This window comes from Hippocampus bargibanti, linkage group LG01, assembly GCF_051943395.1.
Source record: "Hippocampus bargibanti isolate YZ-2025 linkage group LG01, ASM5194339v1, whole genome shotgun sequence".
In the NCBI taxonomy this organism is placed as follows: Eukaryota; Metazoa; Chordata; class Actinopteri; order Syngnathiformes; family Syngnathidae; genus Hippocampus; species Hippocampus bargibanti.
In genome coordinates, this window is record NC_142734.1 from 8,450,377 (window position 1) to 8,477,114 (window position 26,738).

Sequence of the window (26,738 nt, forward strand, 5' to 3'; positions counted from 1 at the left end):
TCCATCATGCAGGGCTCGACTGGTCAGCGCTCGCGGACAAAGCGTGCAAGAATGTGCGTGGAGCGGGATAAGTGCGAAACGGAACATGCGGCGTAACATTTTTGGCATTGCACGCATCGCTTAAAAAAAAAAAAAAAAAAAAAAAAACACAATTAAATAAAGGCAAATCCAATCCAATCCAATCCAATTCCGTGGTGACTATTCAATTTAAAGCATTCACAATAAGAAGTATAGAAAGTTACAAAATTAAGATGGAACGAATGCATTGTGCATGTTCACGTCACACGAATCCATATTTTTATATAATAATACATATGTGTTTGTATATATTGTATATATATTAATATATGTATCGATTTATTTTGGAAACGTCTGAAGTGTCACAATTTACTATAGCTCAGTGACGGCCAGAAGTGTAAAAATGTGTCCAAAATAGACAACCGATTTGTTACCATAGCGATGAGGATGTATTGACATGGTTGGCTACTTGAAAAAAGTGATGCAAACTTCGACGGGCACATGACAGAATGTCTGCTGCCACTTTGTTACAGTGGCAGCAGTTGTGAAAGCGCAATATTAAGGTATTGTGTAATACCACTACTACTACAAATAATAATAATAATAATAATAATAATAATAATAAGAAGAAGAAGAAGAATAAAAAATAACAATAAAACAATAATAATAACGATAATAAATTAATAATAGTAACAACAATTGCAATAATAATAAAAATAATCGCCATGATAAAAATAACAATAGCAATAATAACAAAAACATAATAATAATAACAACAACAATAATAATAATAATAATTTGACAAATTTAGTTCTTAGAACATTTTTCAAAATAACTTTACTGTTTTACACTAAGTAGGCAAAAAATCAACAGACAAGCACATAAATCTAACAAAAATAAATGCACATTTCAAAAAGCAAATACCTGTATAAGTTCATTCTTTAAAATACGGGCAATTATTTAAAAAAAATCATTGCTGTTGTTAAGGTTAACGATAAAAATAAACGCATTGCATAGAAGCGTGCATGTGTTGACCAAAATGTGATCATAAAGATTTTGAGACTTTGCCCAGGTGGTGACAAATACATTACAATGATTCTGATTGAGATCTTTTTTTACTACCCCTCATGGGTCATAACCATTCAAATAGAAGAGTGACAAAAGTAAGAGATGAAGATTCCTAGCACGACCTCCTTTTCTGATGGACAAGTACCATCTTCGACTTGGAGGAGCTGGTAAGTAAGCTCTGCCATCTAGTGGTGAACAGTGTCGTTCTTGAAATTCCTCATTTACAGTTAATTTTTATTGTCCAACACGAATGAAAGGCAATCCCGAATGTCTCATCTCCACCGCCACATCTTGGAAATTTGGCTTCCTTTTCATCCTTGATGCTCTCCTTTTCTTTGAACAAATGTGAATGCTTTTATTCTGGCACTGTACTTGACACAATAGCAACACACGACCAAGTTCAATATTAATACAAGATAATGTGTGTTATGGGTAGGGGGGGTTACATTTGTGGCACACAAAATAAGTACAGTAGTTTTTTTTTACTTCCAAACATGCAGTCATAAGCAACGTTCTGATAAAAAGATTTTATCTTTATTTTATTTATATACGGACACTTTGAAGCTCTGCTCCGTACTTTAAATTTAAAGTGAGCCATATCTTTATCACAGATTCCAACATGCATTTACAAATTTCACGAGAACTCGACGTGAGTTCCAGACAAAGAATCAGAATCATCGCCTAACAATAACCATGAAGAGATGGTGGGCGCCCTTAAGCTCGATGAATACAAAAGACACGAGCCTGTCGGCTCAGGCGCAGAAGTCTGGTGGGCAGGTGAACCTAATCTTGTAGTCCTGGCATTGTTTGTTGGGCTGCTCATCGTTCACACATGCGAAGCCCAGAGTAGCGTCATACCTGTGAAGTTCATTTTATTCAAGTAAGAACGAGTTGTGTTTGAAATTATTATAAGATACAGCGTCTTTGACTTTTCACCTCAGCTATGTCAGCACTCTTGTGAGCGATATCATTCAATCGTCCACTGTGATCGTATTCTTGCACATTTCATAAAGTTGAAAATTTACTTCCAGTCGCATAAAAAAAATTAGTGATACCTCGGCTCACAAACTTAATTGGTTCCCAGAAAGTGTGTTTAAGGCGAAAAGTTCGTCTGCCAAAGATTTATTTTCCATAAGAAACCATTAAAAATGAGAATAATCCATTTCCAGGTCCCCATAAAACATAATTTTCTCCTAAATAAGCCTTAAAACTACACAAAATATACCTTATTTTATCTATAATAAAATTGCTATTGCATTGTAATTAAAGAAATAAACTGTACTGTATAATAAAGTTATTTTATTTACTGTTGAGTGTGCGTGTGTAAATGTGTGTGTGAGGAAAAGGCATGATTGGGGAAATTTCACTGATTGATATCACCTGCGAAGCGATCTGATCATGTGATACCCGGAAATTGTAAAGCCTTTTTAAGAGCATGGCCAGAATAAAATGTTTGTCGAGTTCCCAGACCAATGATTGACATGGCTGTGAATCATTTTTCTCTCGTGAGTATTTTCAATCGCTACGAAAAGTTACCATTTTGGTTACTGTTAAAACGCTAGGACTGCTGCCAGAATAACTAGCGCAACATTTACCTTTATGACGGTCGTTTATGTAGTTGCCTCTTGATGATATACGAGTGAAGCTGCCGTGCTATGCGATCATACCCTCACTCACAATGTCCCCTGCTAACAAACCACGTCTGCACTGACTGCACTGAAAGAAAGTGTGTGTGGAAAACTAGTCCGCCAGCCACAGAGGCTCTGTTTGACCGTGTGGTTTGGCGTTCTTCCGCCGAAAACTAGTCCACCAGCAATTGTGGCATTCTGTATGTTTCCTGAAAAGTAGTTCGTATGCCAAGATTATATTCTCGCAAATTTAATGTTCGTAAGGCGAAAAGTTCATAAACTAAAGCGTTTGTAAGCCGAGGTATCAATGTATTATCTTTCAGCATTCTATCGAATGATATAAACAAATTCTATCATACTGGTGAAAAAATTATGTAAATGTTTAATGTTTGGTTTATTGTTGGAAAACTTTATTTAAATTTGCCAATTTATAATGTGCACACAAATAATGTGTGTTGCCATAATTAAACTCATTACATTTGTTAAAAGTAAACAATTTAATTCAAGAGAGATTCAACGATACGAGCAAATCATTATTTTCTTGTTCGACTAGCGATGCCTGGCTATCGACCAAAAGTAGCATGCGTTGCTGCGAGTCAGTGTGCGTGAGTCTCCGAGAGGCACAAGAAAATTGTCAATTTCCTTCTTCCTCCCACCAAAACGGCAATCCTAATAAATCCAGAAGTTGTATCATTTACCGAACCCGCTTGCTCAAAGCAACATATCTCCCACTCTCAGCATTTCATTAACAAATGACACATGCACGTCGAGTGTTTGACTTTAGATGCAGTAGCGAGCGATCGTTTTTGCTGTTTTGGCCCACTCACGTTTGAAACACATCGCCGGTCTTGTGTGCTGGGATGCCAGATACTGTCATTGCCTCCACTGCTATCGGTTGAGAGCAGACCGCTGCAGCATTCACCCTTTGCACCTTGTCCAGAGTTTCGTAATCGCCGCCGTTGGTGGGATTGTCTACATTGAACCAGCCAGACCTGCAAGCTGTCACGTGAAAAACACATGAGAAATAAATTGCTCAAAAGACCAGTGCCCGTTTTTTTTAATATTGCGGTCCAAAAGAAAGAAAAAAAAACTGACTGCGACAGAAATCAGATGAACACGTCAGCAACACTTCGTAATCCTCGCATTGCTTTTCAGTCTTCTGATTCTCATTGATGCACGCCACACCAAAAGTAACGTCATAGCTGCAATTTCAAACCAGGACAAAAAACAAGTCACACCGTGCACGCTTTTCTTTTGAAATTGAGATGTGAATGTGAACTCACAAAAGGAAGCTGTCTCCCGTGTGTTTCGAAGGCAAGCCGTCTTTTGTCCTGGCTTCGATTTGGATGGGATTCCTGCAGACCTGATTCGGGTACGCCTTCATCAGCTGATGTAAGGCCTCCACATCACCTTCGTCGGATTGGTCAATATCGCTATTGAACCATGGTGTGCGGCACTCCGACACTGAGACATGGATCAATACATTGAAACCAAGTGATCATGGGACGATAATTAGAACAATTTCTTTGTTAGATACATGGGTAGATGGATGGATGGATAAATAAAGGGAGGGAGGGAGGGAGGGAGGTCGATATTTTATCTATCTATCCATCTATTCATATATCCATCCGTGTATCCATTTATCCATCCGAATGCCATCCCTCCCTCCATCCATCCATCCAAATGCCATCTATCCATCCATCCTTCTATCCCTCCATCTTTCCATCCATCCATCCATCCATCCACCCCCCCCTTTCTCAAAATATTACAGAGACTGATTGTGAGGCTGCATGTGGCGTCCGTTTTTTTTGCATGGACGCCATTGACTTACCTTGACAAAACTCTTCGGGACACGTGAACCTGACCTTGTAGTCCTCACAGCTCTTGTCAATCTGATCTGCATTCCAACATGCAAACCCAAGTGTTGGATCCAGGCTGTAAAAAAAAAAACGTCTTTGAATTGATGATCGGCTCGACGATGTGACGCTGAATTTCCTGACCGTGATCTCACTTTAAGAATGTCTCTGGAGTACTGGAGGCAGCGCCTCCGGAAACAACCTGGGCTTGGATGGCTATCGGCCGGTGGCAGATTTCTCCAGGGTACTTGAGGAGCAGATCACCGAGGAGCTCAAAATCACCATGTCCTTTGGGGTCATCCAGGTCAAACCAGTCCGTCTGGCACGCTGTGGGAATTAAAAACACAGAACACCCTCAAACTGAAAATTGACATTTCATATGTCTTTTTTGTTCACAAACCTGAACAGAAATCTCCAGAACAGGTGAACTTGACCTTGTAATCGTCACACAGAGTCCAGGCTTGCTCTCTGTTGAGGCACAGAAGGCCCTTGGACGCATTGTGGCTAAAAAACATGATTTAAATCACATATTACAAGTCACTTCATGATTTCCCATGTGAATCTCATCCACACCAAAGTAACATTAATGTTCATGAAAAAGGAAGATCTTTCTGGATGTCATAAAATAAAACCTGAAAGAAAGCAACGAGCAACACAAAACAGATTTTAAATCACATTTTCAGAGAGAAACCGCAGAACATCCCAACATTATTTTTGTATGTTACCATTTTACTCTATTCTAGTCTTTTTTATACCCCCTCAAATGTTTTGTGATGAAATTAAGGATATGTCAGGTTTCCTGGTCCCTCTCCCCCTGTAAGTCGTTGTTTATGTTCCGCTGTTGTTACCGGGAGACGTACCGTATTTTCTATAAGGCGCACCTAAAAGGAAAGATGCTTTCAAACGCTGACCATGCACCTCTTAATCCGGTGCGCCTTATGTGTGAAAGACATCATTGAAGGTGCTCATTATAATGTGGTGCACTTAATGTATGGAAAATATTTTTAAACATGTCATTTGTTGAAGATGCGCCATATATTCCAGAAAATACGGTAATTTTATGTGTTTGATAATCTTGGGCAACAAATCAGATTTTGATCTGTTTTCCACTAAAACTAACTAAATATACAATTTTAAGTTTCATGTGGCAAGTTCAAAAAAGTAAAAAACAAAAAAAAATGGCCATACGTGTGGAAGATGTTCCATGTGTGCGGAGACTTGATCCCGGCGACAGTCTGAGCCTCCATGTCCACTGGATCAGAGCATATCATTCTCCCATGTTTGCTTCTCAGGTCACTCAAGAGCTCCGAATCACCTTCTCTCGAAACATCTCCATCGTCAAACCAGGCAGTCTGACACGCTGGGGGGAACAAACTATTCATTATGTCTAGGATGAAGAAACTTACAATATGGAGAAGAGACTTACTTTCAAGTGCATGAATGGTAGATAAGTGCAGATCTGGAGGCAGACAATGGGTGTATATTTATCAAAATTAAAACTGCACAGCAACATATGAGAGTCTTATTTTATTACCTGAGATAAGGAAGCAAAGTGCAATGCTCTGCACAAAAACGACAAAAAAATATTTGTAGGTGAATAGAATGAACATAAGGAGAAAACATACTGTATAGAATCGACTTACCTGAAAGAAAATCATGACTGCATAGCAGCTGGTTCTTAGGAGAGAATGTTAGATTATAATATAAATTGACATGAAATACTCTTTTTGGAGTTTGCTCAGAAGCTTCACCTGCCGAAATGAGACTGAATGCAACATTCATGATAGATCATCACGTCCTCTAGAATCCTCATCTGACCAATGGACTCGCTCCGCTGGGATTTTGTTCAAGGGTAGGTGTTGCTTTTTTTTTCGGGCGGGGAACATCTTCATTTCAAATTCCGCTTCGAATATAATCTCATTTCTTTTTAATAGAGCTCACAAAGATTGCAAGTCACAAAGGCGCAAGGCACCACCCTGTATTCAAATGTGCGGAAGAAAGGTCTGGATCGGACATGAATATGGAGTAAATGTATGCAGGTTGATTTATATGGATAATATTTAAAAATAGCTTAAATTCTGACCTAAATTAAAGGGTAACATTGTGAGTAAATTGGATTGACATGCCTGGTTTCAGTTGACTTTAAAGTGAGGATTCTCACTTTAAAGTGTGAATTCTGAGATGAAAGGGAGAATTTATTGTCTTTTCTTCGTCGGCTCTAATTCTCTTGCATACATTTTTGACCCCATGTCCATGGGAGCATTTTAATCACTCTCTCTGTCACATTTATTTTCCTCATGATGAAAGCAGTGGAACAAATGAGGCCTCATGATGCATTGGCCAAAAAACAAACCATTTGGATGGAAAGCCTCATTGCTTCATGATGCCTCAGTTTGGCATCACTAGTTTAGATGGGGCATATGTCGAGGGATAGTTACTTCGATAAACATTTGCTTCTTTATTGGAATAATGTGGGAAAAGCAACTTTCTAGAAAAGCAAAATTCTAAACATTTGATTAAACTGCCCAACTTAAAATTTCTCCCCATTTGAGACGAGGATGTCCGACGCGAAAAGCGTCTACAGCTATCTGTGATGTCCTCTCCATTGTTTTGAACTTGTCCAGATCAACTTTCACTGAACTATTCTTAACTGTACTTCACTTACGGATCACGTAGCCATATATGCAGAAGTCTGGATTCTTCATTCAGGAAGTGAACCCGTGGTTCTTCAGTGTTATTAACAATGCAAGATAATGAAGTTGGTAAAAAGAGTGAATTGAAATGGGTGTAACCTGAAATCAAACACTAAATCGCACTTCCAAATATGCTTGGGGACAATATTCTGACTTCCCAGAGGGTGGGATGTATCGAGGGAAAACAGCAACGCCCAGGTGACAAAATAAAGATCACAATATCACAAACAGCACATGAATTTTGTTTTTATTTAAGAAACACAAAGGGTAGGTGCACGTCGCTTCAACACTGCGTCATTGGGTTATCGTGACATAAACAATATACGATGTGGTAAAATTTGATCACTTGAGCCAATGCATCAAAAGTTCAGGGGGAAAATATTGCCTAAAAGTGCACCTTTTATTATGAGGTCAAATCAATGACCAAAAAAACACATGACAATGCTTCCACTTAGCAACAGTGTACATACTGTATGAAAATCCAGTTTTAGAACTTAGCTTGAAAGCATCCAAACTGGACCACAGTCTGGACTCTTTGCCCATATCATCACATATTCACATTCTAAAAAATACACAGCGGCAATTTGCTGCAAATTTATAATCAAAGTTTGTAGTCTGATGCTGAAAATAATAAAATTTCTGGGAGCAAATTGGGGCATGTGCTCAACCTTGAGGCAGCTATGCAGGCAACACGTGCCACCCGGAGGAGTGGGGGGCGGGGGTACGCTAAATCTACAGAGTGAAAGTAGGCAAAGAATAAATAAGAATGAAGCAGTACTAACTTACACAATGGTGCTCATCTAAACATTTAAGCAAAAAACATGTTCTCTAAAAAAAAATAATGATAACATAAAGGGGGAGAGCCTTCCTGATCGAAGGCACACGGTTCACAGTGGCTCACCCCCCAAAAAAAACAGCCTGACATTTGGCACCGAAGGTTCCGTTTGACTAAAGCATCACAAGAACAAAACATTTCAATGCACCTTTGGGATAACGGGCACACCTTGTTGACTGATAAAAGTGGCTTTCAAAAGCGACAGAGATCATACAACACTCTATTTTTTTAGATCTACTCAATTCAACAAGGCTGTGGTGTCAAAAACATCCAATCGTTTCATTGTGAAACCCAGTAGCAAACACTGAAGTAAATATAAGTGGAGACAAACCATTTTCCTTCTTTTTAAAATCAGGCAATCCACTTTATTTGGTTTCTTGCAAAAACCAGGCTATCTTGTGTCGGATAACTTGATTTTACTTTACGGTTACAGTGACAAAATAATATTACATCCTTGATATCATTTATTAATCTAAGTGACCTTGAAAAGAGAAAAAAAGGAAAAATAACCACGACTACAGCCTCTGATATATGCTAGTGTCTGATGTCATTTAGCACCAAGTTTTAATTTTTTTTTGTGTTGGAAAAAAAAACCCAAAACAGACAGTGACAATACAAGTGCTCCAAAACTAATGTCAAAAGGCGGCCAATTTTTGTTGCTGATGACCCGAGTTGTGTATCGTGGAACTGTAACGTGCTCCGATCGCCCGCTCTGTCCCCAACAGCAAAACAAACACCCTCAAGCCAAACTTTTGGAGAAGCAGTGTTAGATGACAGAATAATTTCTAAGAAGTGCAGTAATGGTTAGTTGGCAAGTCCCCGCCCCCACCCACAAATATTATAGATATTCATATGCATATAAATAGAAATTCAGTGCTGTAAAAACTTCTTCAACTCCATAATATCTGATTTCTCAGAGCTAAAACTACTGCTCAAGGTATGTAAACTGCATGTTATCCTTCCAGACTTAAAAAAAAAGGAGGAAGAGATTTTTTTTTCAATTTTGTTTGATTTGTTTTGGTTTCCAAGATCTTACCGCAAGGTCTGATTTTTGGTAGCAGCTAAGCACCACGTTTGTGTAGGATTCTACGTGCGTCAGTCTCTCTCTATGAGTGTCGATAAAAATCACTCCACAGTCTTGATGTGTGTTTTTGTGTACTGCCTATGAGTATTTGCGAGTTTCTCTTTGCACACGTGTGTTGTGTCTATGATGTGCACGGCTGCACGCTGACACCGTGAGCTGCATGGCCTTGCAGGTCGATGGTCCGGGCCTGTTGACTTTCTCGCCGGGCATTTATCAGGGACAGATTCCTCACACATCCCGTCATTCCAGAGGAGAACTTCCCTCCTGTCATGGCCGCCATGTCTGGAGCTCCACCTGTTATACAAGCATACACGTTCACTAACCAGTCATGACTGTCCCCTTTCGATATTTTGGATTTCACATTTTGTGGGGTGGAATGTAGCGGACAGGGTGGAGGAGGCTTGACTGTTATTGTGCAGGTCACCATGAAGTCCACTCACCTAGGTAAAGAGGGCCTTTTGTATTGACCATGATGCTTTTTCCCTTTGACTGTCCATGGAGTGCAGTTCCTCCATCGATTTGGATGTAGCCGTCTTTTCCAGTCCTGCACGGCAAGAAAACCAGCACAATTTGTATTACTGTGCCATTTCTACCATGGATCTGTCATGATCTGGTTGGCGACCAACGGGGGGCGCTGTCGGCCCCGCCTGCACAGGTGCTGGTCGTCCCGATCAGATTGGCGACCAACGGGTAGCGACGTCAGCCCTGCCTGGAGCCTCGCAGGTGCTGGTCGTTCTAATCACTGACACTTAAAAGGACACCCGCACGACCATCCGGTGTCAGTTCATTGTTTGCTGCATGTTTGTTGCATGCATTGTGTATGCCGTGCATGTGTTTGTTTAACCTTGGCGGACTTTTACACTTGGTTTTCTTTTGATACTTTGTATTTTTTCTGTTCAGATGATTTTGATGTTTTACATTTTGTTCCTGCTGACCTTTATTTTAATACAATTTGTCAAACAACCTCCTGCTCCCTCCTGCCTGCTTTTTGGGATCCGCACCCGCCATCACCACCTCGCAAAACGTGACAGGATCGGGTCGCAAAGTCAGCAGCCTTAGCAGGGAAGCACACAGTTGCCTTGCAACAAGTCATGCAACTCTTCTGGAGTGATCCCAAGACAAGCTGGGAGACATTATCTCTCCGGCGTGTCATGAGTCATCTCTGAGGCCCCCTGCTCGTTGGATATCCCCAAAACACTTCACCAGGGAGGCGTCCGGTGGGCATCCTAATCAGGCTGCTCACACGCCCTGTTTTTTTGCTTGTATGATGGCTGAAACTGCATTCCTGGCAGTCCATGCGAGCTGCCTCCAGAGTCCCATGTGCCAAAAAGGTCCTATAGGACACTTTCTTCAGCTTGACAATTTCCCCACTGTGGGGCTTTTTGATTCTGATTCTGACATGCATCCCTTATCGATGGTGTCCACCGGCGGGTCCGGCATTGACAGGCACTGACGACAATTTGTAGTGTTCGTCCATAATAACAATTACGCCTACGTGTGTATGGATTATGATAGTCTCTTTTTGGAAACTGCACTTAACCTTGTCTTTGTTAGACAAGTCTTTTTTGTGACTAAGGGACATTTGACTGGACATTTTTTTTCTTAGCTATTGTCCTGCTTTAGCTTCATCTGCCTTTCACAGCGTCAATTTGTACATGATTTAACTTATTATTTTCAATTGGATTTTGCTTTCACCATACGTCATTTCAGACTGCAATTTGCAGCTGGCACTGAAGGTCATCATGCTGTCCTTTGAGTAACATTATTATTATTATTATTATTATTATTATTTTTTTTTTGTTCTTTTGACTTCAAGACGGCGCCGCGACAGTGGCTGCCTTTCCAGCAGCTCATGTATTTCGTTTTTCTACTTTCATTCCTTTCATCACTTTGCTGCTGTGAAATGTAAATTTCTCCACTGTGAGACTAATAAAGGCATATCCAATCCAATCCAATTATTATTATTATTTTCATTATTATTATTATTATTATTATTATTATTATTATTATTATTATTATATGTTAAATTATTACTTATTTTACACAATGTATTTCAAAACAAAAGCAGCTGTGTCAGTTTGCAGTTGATTCCACATTTTACAATTGAAATTTTCAAAACATAGCAAAGTTACAAACCGTGCACATGCTGACGCAAACAGAAATGCAATCTACCTGACTGCTTTAACTTTGTGCCATTTGCCATCATTGATGGATTGCCGTGAGATGATCTCAGCTTCTCCACTGCCCAACTGGTAACTGGAGATCAATAAATCATCAAGAAAGACTTCAAGTCAAAGCAAAACTGTCAAGTATATTTACAGAACTGCACGGCCAAACCTGAACATGGGGTATCCGTTGCGAATTCCCAGAGCGATAAAGTCCTTGCCTCTGCCGCGTTCCCCATGTTCCTGGAGGTCAGATTGTTTACTTGAGATGAGATGAGGATAACAAGCCGTGTATTCATCGGAGCATACGATCGCAACATTCATCTTTCATACAAAAATGATATTACAGTCATTGTCACTGTTGACATGCAAAGACAAGCTGATCATGTGGTGACGTGCACATATGATTAGTGTGGAAACAGCCAAATGTGTCAACTCATAAGTGTGTCTCTCGTATTGGAGTGAATACCTTTTTACTAGCATGCATCTTTCGCATATTGAGTGTGCCATTGGTTTCCTGGAGGAAATGGAGGGGAGGTTAGAGAAGCAACATGCATTTATACTGTGTAGGCAGAGCATGCCCACAGATGACCCAGTCAAGAACCAGAACGAGCCTGTTCAAATATTTGGCAACCAGTGAGGTGAATGAAAAAGCAGCAGTGCATTATGGTTGATATTCATGGTGTGAAATGTTACATCAACGTCAGCCCCCTCTGAGCCAGTTCTTTACACATGATGTGATGGAATAAGTAGAGTTTGAAATCAAAGATGGACTTACGACTCCCTGCCATAGGATCAGACCCTCGGAGGAGAGGGTATTGATCTCAAATTCAATCGTCTCTGGCGCATCATGTGCACTACAAATGCAAAATATAGAATGATGATTATTATGTAGGACAAACAACAGAGCAAATAAGTTGAACAACTCAAAACTAAGGTATTACCGTCTATGTAGAATGGATTTAGGAAGGGCAATATATCCATTGTTGTCAAAATGAGCTGCATACTGATAGGGAGAATCTATGTGTGATAGGAACAAAAAAATAAACCCCAAATCAATATAGCGTAGAAATAACAGGCAAGCTTGTCATCCGCAACATTATGCCGCCCTCCAGTGGAAAATATTTTCAGGCCTGGTGAGTGAGACAGGCTGGGTTAGACAGTAAATGTAAATGGTAAAGGAGCACACTTGATTTAGTCACAGAGAATATTTGGAACAACAGTTAATGAATCAATAAAATATGTTTGAGTGTCAGTATTTCTCTTTAACTCATTCACTGCCATCCCCGAATGTATTCGGAAATTAAAAATATGAAGTGGAGCGCCATTCTTCAATTTGTTCGGGTTTTGGTTTTTCTTGCAAGGGTGTCGATACAGCGCTGGTAAGACCTGTGGTAATTTTTTTCTCTTCCACGAGGGGGAACCATTTGCCTTTTTTTCCATGTTACCGCTTTGTTCCAGCTTCAGCTGTTATTAAAGCGCTATATACTGTAAACCAATACGTATGTATTTCCTTCTATTTTGGACAGTCACCCTCATTTCAAGCTCATATAACTCCAGACCCATATAATTTAGGAATTAACTCTTTTTTAGGATGAAAGAAGAGAGTCTAGTTTCTTACGTTGCATTGAATGTCCTGCAATTTGAGTGAAAATGAAAAAAACCCTGGCACTGGAGTGGACATATTTTTGCACATCGTCTGGTAGTGAATGAGTTAAAATATACTCGCCCTGATCAATGTGATCTGTGTGATCAAACTATGTGCAAATGATGACAAAGATCGGTCCATTCAGATGACGTTGCACGATTACATCACATCGTTTGACACGTTCCATTTCCCACCACCAACAATTGTGACTCCATGCAGACAATAAAACATTCAGTACCGAGTACATGACATGTCATTCAAACGCCAGCCCGTGCTTTCATTTGTTAATAGAAGTGCATACATAGAGGACAATTAACATTTGGATTCGAACGGTTATTTAGTCTTTGTCAACAGGCAGAAAAACAGGCATGAGTGATTATCACATATGAACGGACACGACAAAATGAAGAATAAAGGGAATTCCAGGATGTGAAACTGAAAATCCGCAGGTCCTCGCTGCGTTTAGCATGGATTCCCACTTCCCAGCTTTCCAATGTGACTCCCAATTGGAGTGCAGGCACATGTTTGGTATGTCTCAGGAGGTTATGGGGCCTCTCGACCTCAGACGGGTCCCTGTTAGTCACGGTCAGATCAGTAACTCTCAATGTTCGCATACTGTACCATTAGCTTCGCTAGCCTCAGAATTCCACCCGGCCTCTGGGAAGCTGGAGACGCGGCCTGTGAGCGCAGGATATACACATACATATATAGGGATAGGGTATATATAGCCATGAGATTATAGTGGGTCGGAAAAAGTGAATCACTAAGGGGGATAAATACCAAAGAGAGACACTGTTGCTTCACATTGGTGAAGGAGTCACACATTGTTTTTGTCAAACTTGTGCCGTGATAAATCAACAAAAGAAATAAACCCTGGCAATTTTTTTCTATATTTCGCCTCACAGCGAGAGTACCTATCCATTCAATACTTACTTTCTTCACAATTGACTCCTGTGAATTCTGAGCGGCACACGCAGCGTCCGTTCAAGCAGCGGCCGCCATTTTGGCATTGTGAGTCACTCAGGCACACGTCTTTCAGGATCTCGCAACGCTCACCTACAGGGTCAGCAAATGATCACAAGCAGTAGAATGTGCGCAAAAAAACAAAATAAAATAAAAATCAAGACAAACATATGGGAATGTAATTCCACTTGGTAAAGGATTTGGCAGACAGGTTATTTGTGAGCACAAACCTTCAAATCCATCCCGACAGAGGCACTGGTACTCATACTCAGCACTGGGCATGCAGCGGCCTCCATGCAAGCAAGGACGGCGGTCACAAAGGCTTCTATCCACACATTTGCGGATCGCTCTACTCTCTGTAAAGCTGTAAGACAGATCTACCTTCTTGTTGTTGATTAAGACCTAAGCAGGAAGTGCGGGAAATGTAAAGTTACCAAATCTGGCATATAAAGCAAAACTGCAGTGGCTTCCATTAACCCATTTACTGCCAGATGTGTCCAGTCTCGTGAGAGGGTTTTGGTCATTCTCACTTGAATTCCAGGACCCACAGAATATTGAGTTTTTGGACTACATAAACATTCAACTCAGCGGAAGAAACCTTAGACTCTCTTCTTTCATCAGAAAACAAAACAGTTAATTCCTAAATTTTATGGGTCTGGAGTTATTTGAGCTTGAAATGGGGGCATCTGTCCAAAATACAGTACAATACATACATAATGAATTATATAGCGCACTAACTACAGCTGAAGATGGAACAAAGCGCTAACATGGACAAAAGGCAAACACTGCCCTGTCCGTATTGGACGGGAAAAACATTGGCAGATGTCTGACCAATGCAATATCGGCACCCTGCGCAACAAAAAACAAAACCCGAACAAATTTGGAAATGGTGCTCCATGTCACACTTTTCAATTCCCGATTAAATTCTGGAATGGCAGCGAATGAGTTAATTTGGCGTGGCGAGAACTTACCTCTCCAACACAACCTTCAAACATATGGCTGATATTTGCAGGTTTCGGCAGGATCTCCACGTTGGGGACACCTCCCAGGAACATTGAGGTGTGGATATTGAGACCCTGGGCTTTCCCAGGAGAAGTGGTAATTTCTACTGGGCCATGGTCAACTCTGAGTTGACCATCTTGCTTAATCCGCTCCGCCACAACTCTGTGCCATTGGCCTAAAGAGACTGGTTGTGGACTGCGAAGGATGGCCTGGCCTGAAAATCAAGATGCAGAACCAAATTTGGATTACGACCCTTTGGATGAGTCTCTTGAAACAGGTGTTGCTTCTTTCTACCACTAATTAATTTAAACAGAGCTTATGGACGGCGGTTTTTCCAACAGTACAATTGACAACACAATAAAGAAACATACCAGGTAATAAACAGAAAAAAACTCATCTTTGTTAGGAAGCACTGGTGCACATGCTTCTTTTCATGTATTTATATATAAAGTCTTTCAAAATCTTATTGGTTCCGAATCATACTGGTCACATTTAGCATTGAGGTCTATTCTTTGAACAGTTCGACTGACTTTCCAGAAAAAAAAAATCACTTGAGATCGATAATTTCAAAGACGCAGTCCACCTTACCTGTGCCAAGTTCATATTTGAACTCAACATGTCCATCCGCCATGGAGATAGCCACAAAGTCCTCCACTTTCATCTTTTTTCCTCCACAGAAAAACATCAGGCCATTTCTGTCAATGGGTTTGAATTCCAGTTCAACTCGAAGGTCATCGTGGACATTGGTCAGCGGAGGATAGGAAATGTATGACTCTTCTCCGTCAAACAGTGGAGTGGTGACCAATTCCCCTAGGGAAGATGACAGAGTAGGGTATTAAATCAACTATTTATTTAAGCACATGTAAAATTCAGCACATGAAAAATTCCTATATAGATATAGTAGAGGATATCTCCGTTTTGAAACGTGATTCACGTTATGTGTGAAGAAAATCATGAAAGTTGCAAGAGATAAAGAGGAACCATTCAAAACAAAAAGTGAAAGCATTTAGAGATCAACTTGGATGACTTTTTAGACCATGTTCAGAATCCCATCTGTGCCACTGTCATACGGGGTGCTACAAGGATCCATTTTGGGGCTCTTGCTGTTTTCATTGCATTTGTTCATCTATTCTTCCATTTTCCAATCTGCTTATCCTCTCGAGTGTTGCGGGTGACGTGGAGCCTATTTATCCTCTCTTTGGCACTATGTGTGGGCTGAAACCCTTAAAGGACAACCGACGTCTCCGGACAAGTTGTGTCCATAATTTGTAAAATGGCTTCAAATGACTTCTACTGAGCGTATTTTAATAAGATTCTACCGCATATAGCTATATTTTATGTTTTAAGACTCGCTCTGAATATTCAGGAAGTCTTGTTTTTGAGTTGGTGACGAGTCCGTACGTGACGTCATGAAAGGACCGCCCCCTGACTGAAAAAAGACACATTGTAGCAGTCCTTCCATCACGTCAATGTATTTTGCTGTACATATTTGGTCTGAGAACCGTGTTGGACCCAAAAGCCGCAAGAAGAGGGCATCCAATCTCCATATAAGGAATTGATCAGCCTGTGGAAGCGGAGGTGGCCACTGGAGGTCGCCATTTTGTGCCTCTTTTTTTGGGTGAGAGATTTTCCCCCAATGTTGCCTCAAAATGGCACATATAATTCTTTAATCGATTGCAAACATGTATGCTTTCGTCTTCAGAACTATTTGAATCATATTCATAACTGGAGGTGTAACAAGAAAGCATTCTCTGAATCTGAAGCCATTGTTTTGATTCGCACGCAATGCAAGACGTCTTGGCGTGACGTCACGAACTGGGGGCGGGACTTTCTGAAAATGCCCAATTCGAAGCTCAATTTTTTTTGCAGATTTTGGACACTTTAAGTCATTTTTATTGGTGTTTTGCATTTGACTAAAAATATCATACTGCATGTTTTGGGTATTTTAGATGCTATAAAACGTTTTTCTGATGTCAGTTAAAAAACAAAAAAGTGACGTCGGTTGTCGTTTAAACCTTAACAATTACAGCATTGCATTTATTGCCTGCTGGATTACCTGAATTAAGAAAGCGTCGTCTTTTCTTTTGATTTTGGGCCAGCAGATGTGACTAGAGTTTCTGAAGACTAAGTGGAGCCACAGAGGGAGTTCAGTTTTGTCTGTTTCTATACCCTGAACTGGACGTCAGCCAGTCGACTGCACAGAATGCCTAGTGATGAATATCATACACACCCACATCCACACTATCACTGAGCGGGAACTGATCCCAGGCTCCCTGCGCACAAGTCAGGCAAGTGTACCACTATACCATCAGTGACCTGTTTGGCATTGTTTTGGTGTTGATTATGTTTATCTTTTTATGTTATTAATGTCTTGTTTTAATTGTCTTTGTTTTTAAATGTCACATTTTTACATTACGTGCATTACTGTAGACACAGCCGTGGTTGTATTTAAAGTCCCTCATCTGTGTAGGCTGTCAGTCGTAGAGTAGTGGTCTATACTTCTTTGAATGCGTCGGAGTCTTGTATGCAAATAATTTTGACTCGACACTTGCTGTCTTACCATCCATGCATTTGTTTCCAAACTTGCCCAGATGGCAGCGACAATCGTAGCCCAGACCACTTTGACGATTAATGCAAGTAGCATCAGGTCCACAGGCCTCTGCGAGACCACAAAGTCACAAAAGGTCAAAGACGTTGCATACTCGATCGCATCAGTCACTTGTTTGTTAGCATGTACCGGAGTGGCAGTGAAGTGATGAGTGATGCTGGCAGTTGCTGCCAGTGAATCCTCTGGGACAGCTGCACGTATACAAGCTGGTGTCCGAGTCCTCACACCTGCCTCCATTCTGAAGGGAGAAATCATTTTAAAAAATGAGATGTGGACAGGAAACAGTCAGGACCTTCTAGAAGCCAGCCAGAGGCTGACCTGGCACGGGCGATCTTTGCAGGTGGGACAGTTTGTAACACCAGTGGAGCTGCGGTCCATGTCCTTGAAGATCACCTCTTCGCCTTGAATTACCAGCTGTCGAATACATCCTGCACATGTCCAAGTCATGGTGAGTGATAAATATAGTACACTCCTACCACGTTTGCCAGACACTGAGTTCCAACTCCTACCAACAAAACCAGTCTTGACGGCAGCAGTTTTGCTCAAAAGAGTGTAGTTGGGGTAACCGCCTACATGCAGCTCCTCGTTCAAATCCAAGCCCTTGAACTTGCCCTGAGGAAAGGAAAGAGCAGCTATGGTACACAAATTCCATGTACTGTATGCTATTTTAGTGGCGACGTCAACAGGGATACCTGTGAGCTGCCATTAACAGGCTCCCCTCCATCTACAATGATGGAGCCCAGGGTGCGGTTGCGATACAGTTCGACTGTGTGAAATTCTCCCAGCTTGATAGGATTGGGGTCACGAATGGTGGCCATGCCCGAACCCACGTCAAACCTATGACGACACAACAACTTGCTGCTGGCACTTCTTCAATAATCACCTTAAATGAATTTTTCAAACTGACCTGAACTCTAAACGGCCACCTACAAGGCCAAGAGAAATGAAGTCTGCTCCTGTAGACCTTTTCTGACCATTATAAATGAGCATACCTGGGAATGAAAAAAAAAGCAGAAAATACATTTAGAAATAACTTGGATACATGTTTCAATTCACTCACAAACTGTGAACAGGAAAGAACATGGGAAGATGTGAAGGGTAACAAGTCAAAATGAATATGTACATAATTACCATAACTCAATACAGTAACATATTTTTATCGCCGTTATTCATTGGACACTCATCAGACCTGAAATGTAGCTTTTGTAATAAACTACTTAACCGTTTCCAAAGGCATTATTAATCAGTTACTTAAAAATATGTTTACTTTATTTATATGGCTGACCATCAAGCCTTCTCTGCTGTACTAAAAATATCTGAATCACAGACTGATGTTGATTATATTTTGTCCATGAATTCATATTAAATAATTCCAAATTGTCTTTAAGCTTCCTTTCTTTACCTTTTCCCTGTTGCGCTGTTTCCAGACATGTGTTTTTAACCAATCACATTTCAGCCATCTCCTGTTACCACGGTCAGAAATCTACCTGTATGCCTTCACAATCAGGGCCCTGTCGCATCAAATATGTTGTTCGAACTGTTGCTTTAACCAATCCAAAAAGTTGTATGGGTACACCAACGCCTTCTTGAAGGCACTGGTCAATGTCACAACGATGTGTTAGGGTCATTATTAATGAAGCAGGAATCAAAAGTAAAAACAAAACGATTCTTTAATCTTTGGGACGGCGCAAAATGTTTCTGCCTGACCCGAGGGGAAGGCAGAGGAGGAGAGCCAAGAGGGAAAAGAAGGGAGGGGCTTGTTGGGAGAGATTTTATAAAGACGGACAGGATGTGACATGTGACAGGAAGTCCGAGAAAATAAAACAATGTTTATGGAAATAGAAAATATGTTAGAAATGTGTTCATATAGTGAATTGCCCTATGACTGGCTAGTCACTTACTGGCCAATCATAGTCCTCTCTGATCACAAGTCGCTTGTGATAACTGCATACTGGCTAAAGCTAGCATACTGTATTGTAGTGAGCTGCATAAGCAAATACATTGTGTTGATTTAATAGCAGTTTTGCCAACCCACAATGGCTGAAGGAGAATACATGGATTTCTCTTGAGATTGACTGTTAACGTCATTTTCAAGACGGAGTTTTCCCCCAAAAAATTGACATCATGAAGAAAAGTCGGTCAGTTATTTCCTGGCTAATGGTAGCCTCTAATGGACTTGTGGTGAATCACAACACACTTTTTTTCAATCTGGATTGATTCAGACGTAGCACTACTGAAGGCCCAGCGATGAAATCCATGGCCCGCCACTACTTTATATTACAAACTGCTTTTTATTTCGATTGACTGTTTTCTTTCAATGACCCTTTAAACAAATGCTTATTGATTGATGAATGATGAGGTGAGGTATGTTTCTCAGATTACTACTCACATTAATTGTTTTTGGATCACTTTATCTCTTCAAGCCGATTACTGTTCACAACTAACCTTGTGTGCTAACTGAATGAATAAACTAGAGCTTCACAGTAAACTAACAAAGGATTGCTTTAAAAATGAAAGAATCCCGCTGTTCATTGAGGTTTTGAGTGCATGAATTAACGGCTTTTTGAAAGCTGTGCTTTTTGAAAGCTGTGTGCTAAAAGCAGCATGCGGTGGTGGGCAAAGTGACAGGCTGAGCCATGTTGAAGACTTAACTGAAGCACATTCCTCAACCAATCATTTGAAGATCATGAGTGTGCCATCCTTCTCCACATGCTGGGAGCGCATGCGTCCGCGATAAGTCGATCGGAGCATGACAGATACATTGCAAATATAGGTTCAGATACACATAGCATTTTATTTCCTAATTGCAAATTGATATCAGTTTCTGGATGAATGACTTTGATAACTGCAGTTTAAACACAAGAACCAAGCAACATGCAGCAGCTCTGAGCTTGTTGCAAGACGTTAAAGCTGGATGCAGCATCAACATTGGCCTTCATTTCCTGCAGCTTCAAGCACTGTGACTCACCAGCGTACAACATCAGACCTTCCCAACGCATTGGGTGATGGGAAGTGGTCAAGGAGGAGAGAAGGACCAAGACGTTATGACATTATACATGAGGCTATACGGTCGACAACAATGTAGAGGCTACAATATTCCTGTGCGATAGAACGTCATGTACTCACCATCAACATTATCGGGCCTAAAGTTGATTTTGATGCTAAAAGCCTTGTAGGCGTTTTTGAGAGTGGGCAGGGTGAGATAGGACAGCGGCTCCTGGGCAAAGTATGGCATCACTCTTTCTGGAATAGGATACAGTCTCACAGTCAGACACGCATGCGACCAAATTTGCCATCACACCACTTCGTGTAAACATTACACACTAACCATGAACATCCAATTTAGTGAAGGCTTCTACTTTGCCCTGTTTGTTCGATGCGGTGCATACATATGTCCCTGAATCGCTATGCGTGACCCGAGGAACCGTCAGCACATTTACTTCCTGGAAGCACTTTGCAGGTAGTTCACCTTCAAGCTAAAGGTAGAGGACATAGACACATAAAAGCAGGGTGTAGGCCATGTAATATTTCCTTGAAATTCACTGCAATGTTAGTGTTAAAAAAAATCACAGTTAATGAATCATAAAACAAAGGAGGGTATTTGATTCTTAAACAGGTACTCAAGAAATAACTACATTAGGGAACACGTGGAAAAGGGAAACTGGAAAACTGAAAACTGAACAAAGTGAGGCATTGTGGGAGTCTTAAATTTCGCAGTTCCGTCAGAGGGAGTGACATCATATTTGCATAATGTCCCATTTTCATTTGATTGCCAACTAATGTCTCCATACCATAGAGTAGCACAAAACTAACAAACAATGGAGCAATGACAGAGATTTTGGTTTCCACGCTGGAAATATATTCACTATTTTGAGATTCTTTGAACTCTAAATGTGATCTTGAGTGTTATCGAGCTTCAATAACAGTCAACAGAGACACCCAAGTTTAACCACTGCCAAAGATATGTATAAGAACATGACATATGAGGTATATGAGTTTTTGGAATGTGGTAGGAAACCGGAGTCCCTGGACAAAATGCGCACAGGCACAAGCAGAACATAAAAATAGGTATGCCGATACTGCAATCAATTCCCGGACCCCTGCACTGTAACGCACACATGCTAACCAGTCGAGCAATGTGTTGTAATGTCCTTAATATTATCATTCAAAAATACCAAATGTATTTTTAATTGTCACTTTTAAAAATGCACTTCCAATTAAGTGTCAAACTAGGTGTTAAGCAGGATTTTGCTTTCTGATTGCTTTAAAAACATGTAATCAGGAATGTAATAAACAAACAAGTAATATGTCAGTTTTGATAAACTTCTCGAAAATGGAATATAAAATGAAATTAAAATTCTACTTTTGATTTCAGGTACTTTCAGAGAAAACAAATCAAGCAGCTTTAATTTCGGTTACCTTGGACCATTTGATCTCAGGAGCAGGATATCCTGATGCCACACATGGCAAGACTGCATCAGACCCAACAGTTACCTCCTTCGTTTCAGGCAACACAGAAATTTGAGGGAGTGCTGTGAAAGAAACAAACAAACAATGAAACCATGAGGAACCATCACCAGTGATTTTTTTAAATTGCCCCAGTGTGTGAGGCAGGTAGAATTTAGCTCTGCCTTACAACAAGCGATCATGCTGTCATGTGACCTGAGCTTTCTTTATGCACATTGCCATTGAAATGCCCTCAATTAGCTCATTCACTGCCAGACGATGTGCATCTTCAAAATTCTTCTTTATACATTTAAAGCTATCCAGAACCTTGCCCCCCCCATACCTACCTGACATTCTTCAAATTTCTATTCCCTCTCCTTCCCTCTGATCCCCTTCCTCCCTCCACCTCTGTGTGCCCCCCCCCCCCCCTGCCCGTCTCAGCACGATGGGTGACAGAGCCTTCAGCTCCTCTGCCCAAAAACTTGGGAACTCATTTCCTCCCAACATTCGTAACATCGATTCTCTTCCTACCTTCAAATCCCATCTCAAAACTCACTTAATTAAAATAGCATTTTCTGTGTAGCTCTCTCTCTTGTTTCTATTTATAATTGCTTTTTTATTTATTGCATTATATTTGTGATTGTATTTTATTTATTATAGTACCTATGCTTGTCTGTGACTGTCAAGTGTCCTTGAGAGCTTTGAAAGGCTCTTAAAATGTAATGTATTATTATTATTATTATTATTATTATTATTATTATTATTATTATTATTATTATTATTAAAATATGTTCAATCCAGTGGCAGGCTTTTTGTCATTTTCACTCAAATTGCAGGACCCACAGAATATTGAGTTTTCGAACTACATATTGAGCGTATGAAACCTTAGACTGTCTTCTTTCATCAGAAAAAAAGAGTTAATTCCCAAGTTATATGGGGCTGGAGTTATCTGAGCTTGAAATGGGGGTGGCTGTCCAAAATACAATGCAATACATACATATTGGTTCATATAGCGCTTTAAGAATAGCTGAAGCTGGAACAAAGCGATAATGTGGACAAAAGGCAAATACTGCCCCCTCGTGGAAGGGAAAAACATTGCCAGAGGTCTGACCGGCGCTTTAGAAAGAAAAAAATAAAACCTGAACAAATTTGGGAATGCCGCTCCACGTTACACTTTTCAATTCTCGAATAAATTCGGGAATGGCAGAGAATGAGTGACTTACACTGGACATTGAGGACCACCTGGGACTGCACTGAGCCCACATCATTGGTGGCTGTGCAGCGATACTGTCCTGCGTCTGCCTCAGTCACCCGCTCAATCTTCAGCATGCCACCCATCACCACGATATGGGTTGGTAGAGCCCCGCCCACTTTGCTCCACCGGACGGTGGGCTCGGGATCACCGACGGCTTGGCATTCAAACTCCACCGAGTTCCCAATAATGACGGTTTGAACTGAGGTGCGCACATTGATCATCACCTTGGGTAGTGCTGTGGAAAAAAAGGAAGACAGTAAAAAAAAGGCTCTTATGAAGAGTCACATTCTGTAGATTGAACTTCAGTCTACCTTGAACAGTGAGCCTGGCTGCATCTTGAGCCTGACCATATATGCTGCTTGCTCTGCAGATGTAAACACCTTCATTACTCTGCTCAATGTTTTCAATCCTGGAGAAGGGTATAAAGAAACGTAATGGCTCATTTTCAGAATTCAACATCAATATTTACCAAACTAAATGAGTGCACTTCATGTTCTGAGCCCGTTCAACGACAGGTTTAGTGATATGTTATTCACAGAAACCATAAGAGTAAACGCAGCCGCGCAGTCATAAATTGGAGGGAATGATCCTGCACTGGATGTTAATATGCCAGAATAAATAGCTGCAACAAAAAATAGGCACATACATACAACAATTGAGATTGTTTTAAAACATTTGGGAACAAATAGGCTTGACGTGGGAGTGTAGTATATAAACTGCCCTATATGTCTCCAAGGTAGAAGCACACCTATTGTACCCACATACACACCTATTTTAGGTGTGTATGTGCCTATTGGGACTCGCATCTTCAGCACGGCTCCAAAATGTTGAGGCTTACTGGTGAGATCTATCGAAATTGTCCATCATAACAGTTCATGGATTATATGTTGGCTGTGTCACCTGAGCACGCCGTCCTTAACGTAGTGGTTTGGGGGAAGGCCTCCTCCTTCTTTCAGCCATTCAATTTTCGTTTCTACCCCACCAGCCGCTGAACACGTGAACTCCACGGCGCTGCCCTGAGCCTTCACCTCCACTTGTGGTGACACACGTACCGCCAATGGCGCTATAAAAGGGAATGCCATAAAACGCAGTTATCTTGTTAGCCAGACGGTCCACTGATTAAATATATTTGGACAATTTGCCAGTCAAGAAAAGCTAACATGATTATCCCATCTCATGTCAAAAATAATGGAATAGGTCTCACAGTTCAAAGACCTTTCGAGGAAAAAGTAGAAGATTATGTCTAACTTACATCGGACGCTGACTTTAGCCATGACTTCACTGTGGCCAACTCTGTTGCTGGCTACACACTTGTAGCTCCCGGCATCCTCCGCGGTAGCCAGATTGATTTGGAGATCGCCGTCGCTAACCTGGGCCCTGGACGGCAACACACCATCTAACTTGCTCCAAACGTAGCTTAGTGGAGGAGTGCCATGAGCCAGGCACTGCAACCTGATCACCTCCCCGACACGCACAGCCACATCATCAGGCACAGAAGTTGCATACGGAGAGGCTGAGGGAAAAAGTGGTCCAGGTTTATCGTGAGATAGATGAGGTTGATCGCACAGCAGTAACAACACCGAATGTAGCACAGCACTCAAATGTTGACAAATGCATCTAAACATGACATCCTCAACAAAACTGGACAGCCAGTAGGATTACAGAGATGCAAATAACCTCAGAACGTTTCTGGACTGTATCTTTCAGACTGGAGTCTGAACCATCCCGCTTTTTACTCTTGACAAATTCAACTTTTTACTTGTAAAGGGCTGACCTGAATGGGAATGTTAATATTTGTTGCTTTTAATGCTCTAAATAGTAAATCATTGTTGTGGAGAAAGTTGTACACTAAACGAGCAATGCATTAGACATTACTTGCTATTAGTAGTTATATTTTCTTTTTTTTTTCATTGAAGGTGCCACTTATATATGGAAACAGTTTGAAAATACACCATTCATTGTGGATGCGCCATATACTCTGCTGTGCCTTATACACCGGAAAATATGGTAATCAGTATAAGAAATGTTTTTATGTTATCCAATGTACAGAAAAAAAACAACAAAAAATCTACAGCATCCATAGATTTGTCTCGAAATGTTTTCATTTGTCTCTAAACTGTTACTTACTTTCTACATCCAGCGTAATGGTAACTTCAGTTGTTCCCATGTTGTTTTCAGCACTGCAGATGTATTCCCCAGAGTCTTGGCGTCCCACATTGGGCAGGACAAGGTTGCCGTCTACCACCTTATGTCTCCAAGGCATAGGTGACCGCAATTTTGACCATGTTATAGTTGGGGCAGGGAAACCTTGGCGTACAAAGCAGATAGAAAATGTTGGAGGAATCTAGTCGCTCTCGGCTTAATTTGGAGTGGCACGACATAGATGTTTATTTATTTATTCTTAGTTTGATTACCATGGGCATCGCAGCGCAGGGTTGCGGTATGTCCTTCCACCACAATCATCAGTGGCTTGGGAACGTTGACTTTGGGCACCAAGGGCATTTGGGAGCCTCCCTGTACAATGACTTCTACCCTGGTCTCGGTGCTATCATCGTTGTTGCGTGCAACGCACACGTATGTGCCACTATCTTCTGGACGAGCTACAAGTATCTGGGCCAGAGGAAATTTGTGGTGAATGTGATATTTGAGTTCCATTTACGCACATGTGTCAAAGTCAAGGCCCGCGGGCCAAATCCGGCCCGCCAAATCATTTTTTTCGGCCCGCGAAAGCAAATCAAACTTGTTAAATTCCATGATTATTGCTAAAATCTCAGCTAAAATTTCATATTTTTGGATGTCAACCACAATAAAAGTCATTATTCTTCACTTCAGATTTGAAAACGAGTTATTCATTAATTTGCTGTGTGCTCTATATGTAATATTTGAAGGGATTTAAACATTCTAATGGGTTCCCCAAATTCATAACGGCCCTCGAGAGGAAACCATAATTACAATGTGGCCCGCGGCAAAAAATGACTTTGACACCCCTGCATTTACGCATGTCGAAAGATTATTTATCTGACAGTACCTGCATGACTGCATTCGATTCTGCGGGAACGGGACTGCTTAACTTGATCTTGCGGTTGCTGTCCAACCTGTGCCACGAGACAGATGGGCGGGGCTCTCCTGAAGCCTGACACTCCAGGTTAATAGGTTCACCCACCCTGATGACCACTGGCCCAACAGGGGTGACAGTTGCAACAGGAGACTCTGATTGGCCGATAAGGACAGATTGATTAACATGCCATTCTGAGTCGTGAAAAATAGAGCATAGATTACCGTGTACATGTATGTTATGAAATTACCTTTCACAATCAAGGATGTAATAGTGTGGGTGATGCCAAATGGGTTGCTGGCCACGCAACGGTAAGCACCATGATTCATGGGTTGTGCATTTACAATGGTAATCACAGAACCATCGGGGCCAACATTGACGTTGTCTGTGGGGGGAGAATTGCAAATATTCAAA

The 26,738-nt window shown here is 41.0% G+C and overlaps 2 protein-coding genes across 20 annotated transcripts in view; both read right to left on the minus strand.

The window, feature by feature from the left end:
* Positions 1-861: 861 nt before the first annotated feature.
* On the minus strand, positions 862-6,360 carry muc5.7 (mucin5.7). The gene is made up of 12 exons (XM_088991506.1): positions 6,322-6,360; positions 6,214-6,247; positions 6,105-6,132; positions 5,997-6,029; positions 5,759-5,930; positions 4,971-5,074; positions 4,726-4,897; positions 4,546-4,649; positions 3,998-4,178; positions 3,810-3,916; positions 3,542-3,713; positions 862-1,944 (listed from the first exon to the last, which is right to left on the minus strand). Exons 2-12 carry the CDS (start codon positions 6,226-6,228, stop codon positions 1,839-1,841), a joined length of 1,194 nt encoding a protein of 397 aa, XP_088847632.1. The 5' UTR covers positions 6,229-6,247; positions 6,322-6,360; the 3' UTR covers positions 862-1,838.
* A 1,124-nt stretch (positions 6,361-7,484) lies between these two features.
* hspg2 (heparan sulfate proteoglycan 2) overlaps positions 7,485-26,738 on the minus strand; it is a 96,603-nt gene continuing 77,349 nt past the window's right edge. For 12 of the 19 annotated variants that reach the window (XM_088994062.1, XM_088994023.1, XM_088994110.1 and 9 more), the window contains 30 exons: positions 26,575-26,709; positions 26,298-26,479; positions 25,684-25,879; positions 25,397-25,576; positions 24,522-24,782; positions 24,170-24,332; positions 23,581-23,678; positions 23,238-23,504; positions 21,988-22,100; positions 20,897-21,044; positions 20,695-20,811; positions 20,537-20,554; positions 18,476-18,560; positions 18,261-18,405; positions 18,078-18,180; positions 17,887-17,996; positions 17,698-17,806; positions 17,521-17,619; positions 15,549-15,770; positions 14,930-15,174; positions 14,189-14,360; positions 13,929-14,051; positions 13,617-13,673; positions 12,292-12,367; positions 12,126-12,204; positions 11,817-11,864; positions 11,520-11,590; positions 11,355-11,438; positions 9,623-9,726; positions 7,485-9,476 (listed from right to left, as the gene is read on the minus strand). In XM_088994062.1, the coding sequence (XP_088850188.1) occupies positions 9,304-9,476; positions 9,623-9,726; positions 11,355-11,438; positions 11,520-11,590; positions 11,817-11,864; positions 12,126-12,204; positions 12,292-12,367; positions 13,617-13,673; positions 13,929-14,051; positions 14,189-14,360; positions 14,930-15,174; positions 15,549-15,770; positions 17,521-17,619; positions 17,698-17,806; positions 17,887-17,996; positions 18,078-18,180; positions 18,261-18,405; positions 18,476-18,560; positions 20,537-20,554; positions 20,695-20,811; positions 20,897-21,044; positions 21,988-22,100; positions 23,238-23,504; positions 23,581-23,678; positions 24,170-24,332; positions 24,522-24,782; positions 25,397-25,576; positions 25,684-25,879; positions 26,298-26,479; positions 26,575-26,709 (3,983 nt within the window). In that variant the 3' untranslated portion in view covers positions 7,485-9,303. The remainder of the gene's footprint in view (positions 9,477-9,622; positions 9,727-11,354; positions 11,439-11,519; positions 11,591-11,816; positions 11,865-12,125; positions 12,205-12,291; positions 12,368-13,616; positions 13,674-13,928; positions 14,052-14,188; positions 14,361-14,929; positions 15,175-15,548; positions 15,771-17,520; positions 17,620-17,697; positions 17,807-17,886; positions 17,997-18,077; positions 18,181-18,260; positions 18,406-18,475; positions 18,561-20,536; positions 20,555-20,694; positions 20,812-20,896; positions 21,045-21,987; positions 22,101-23,237; positions 23,505-23,580; positions 23,679-24,169; positions 24,333-24,521; positions 24,783-25,396; positions 25,577-25,683; positions 25,880-26,297; positions 26,480-26,574; positions 26,710-26,738) is intronic. The other 7 variants (XM_088994029.1, XM_088994158.1, XM_088994150.1 and 4 more) reach the window with 4 other exon arrangements.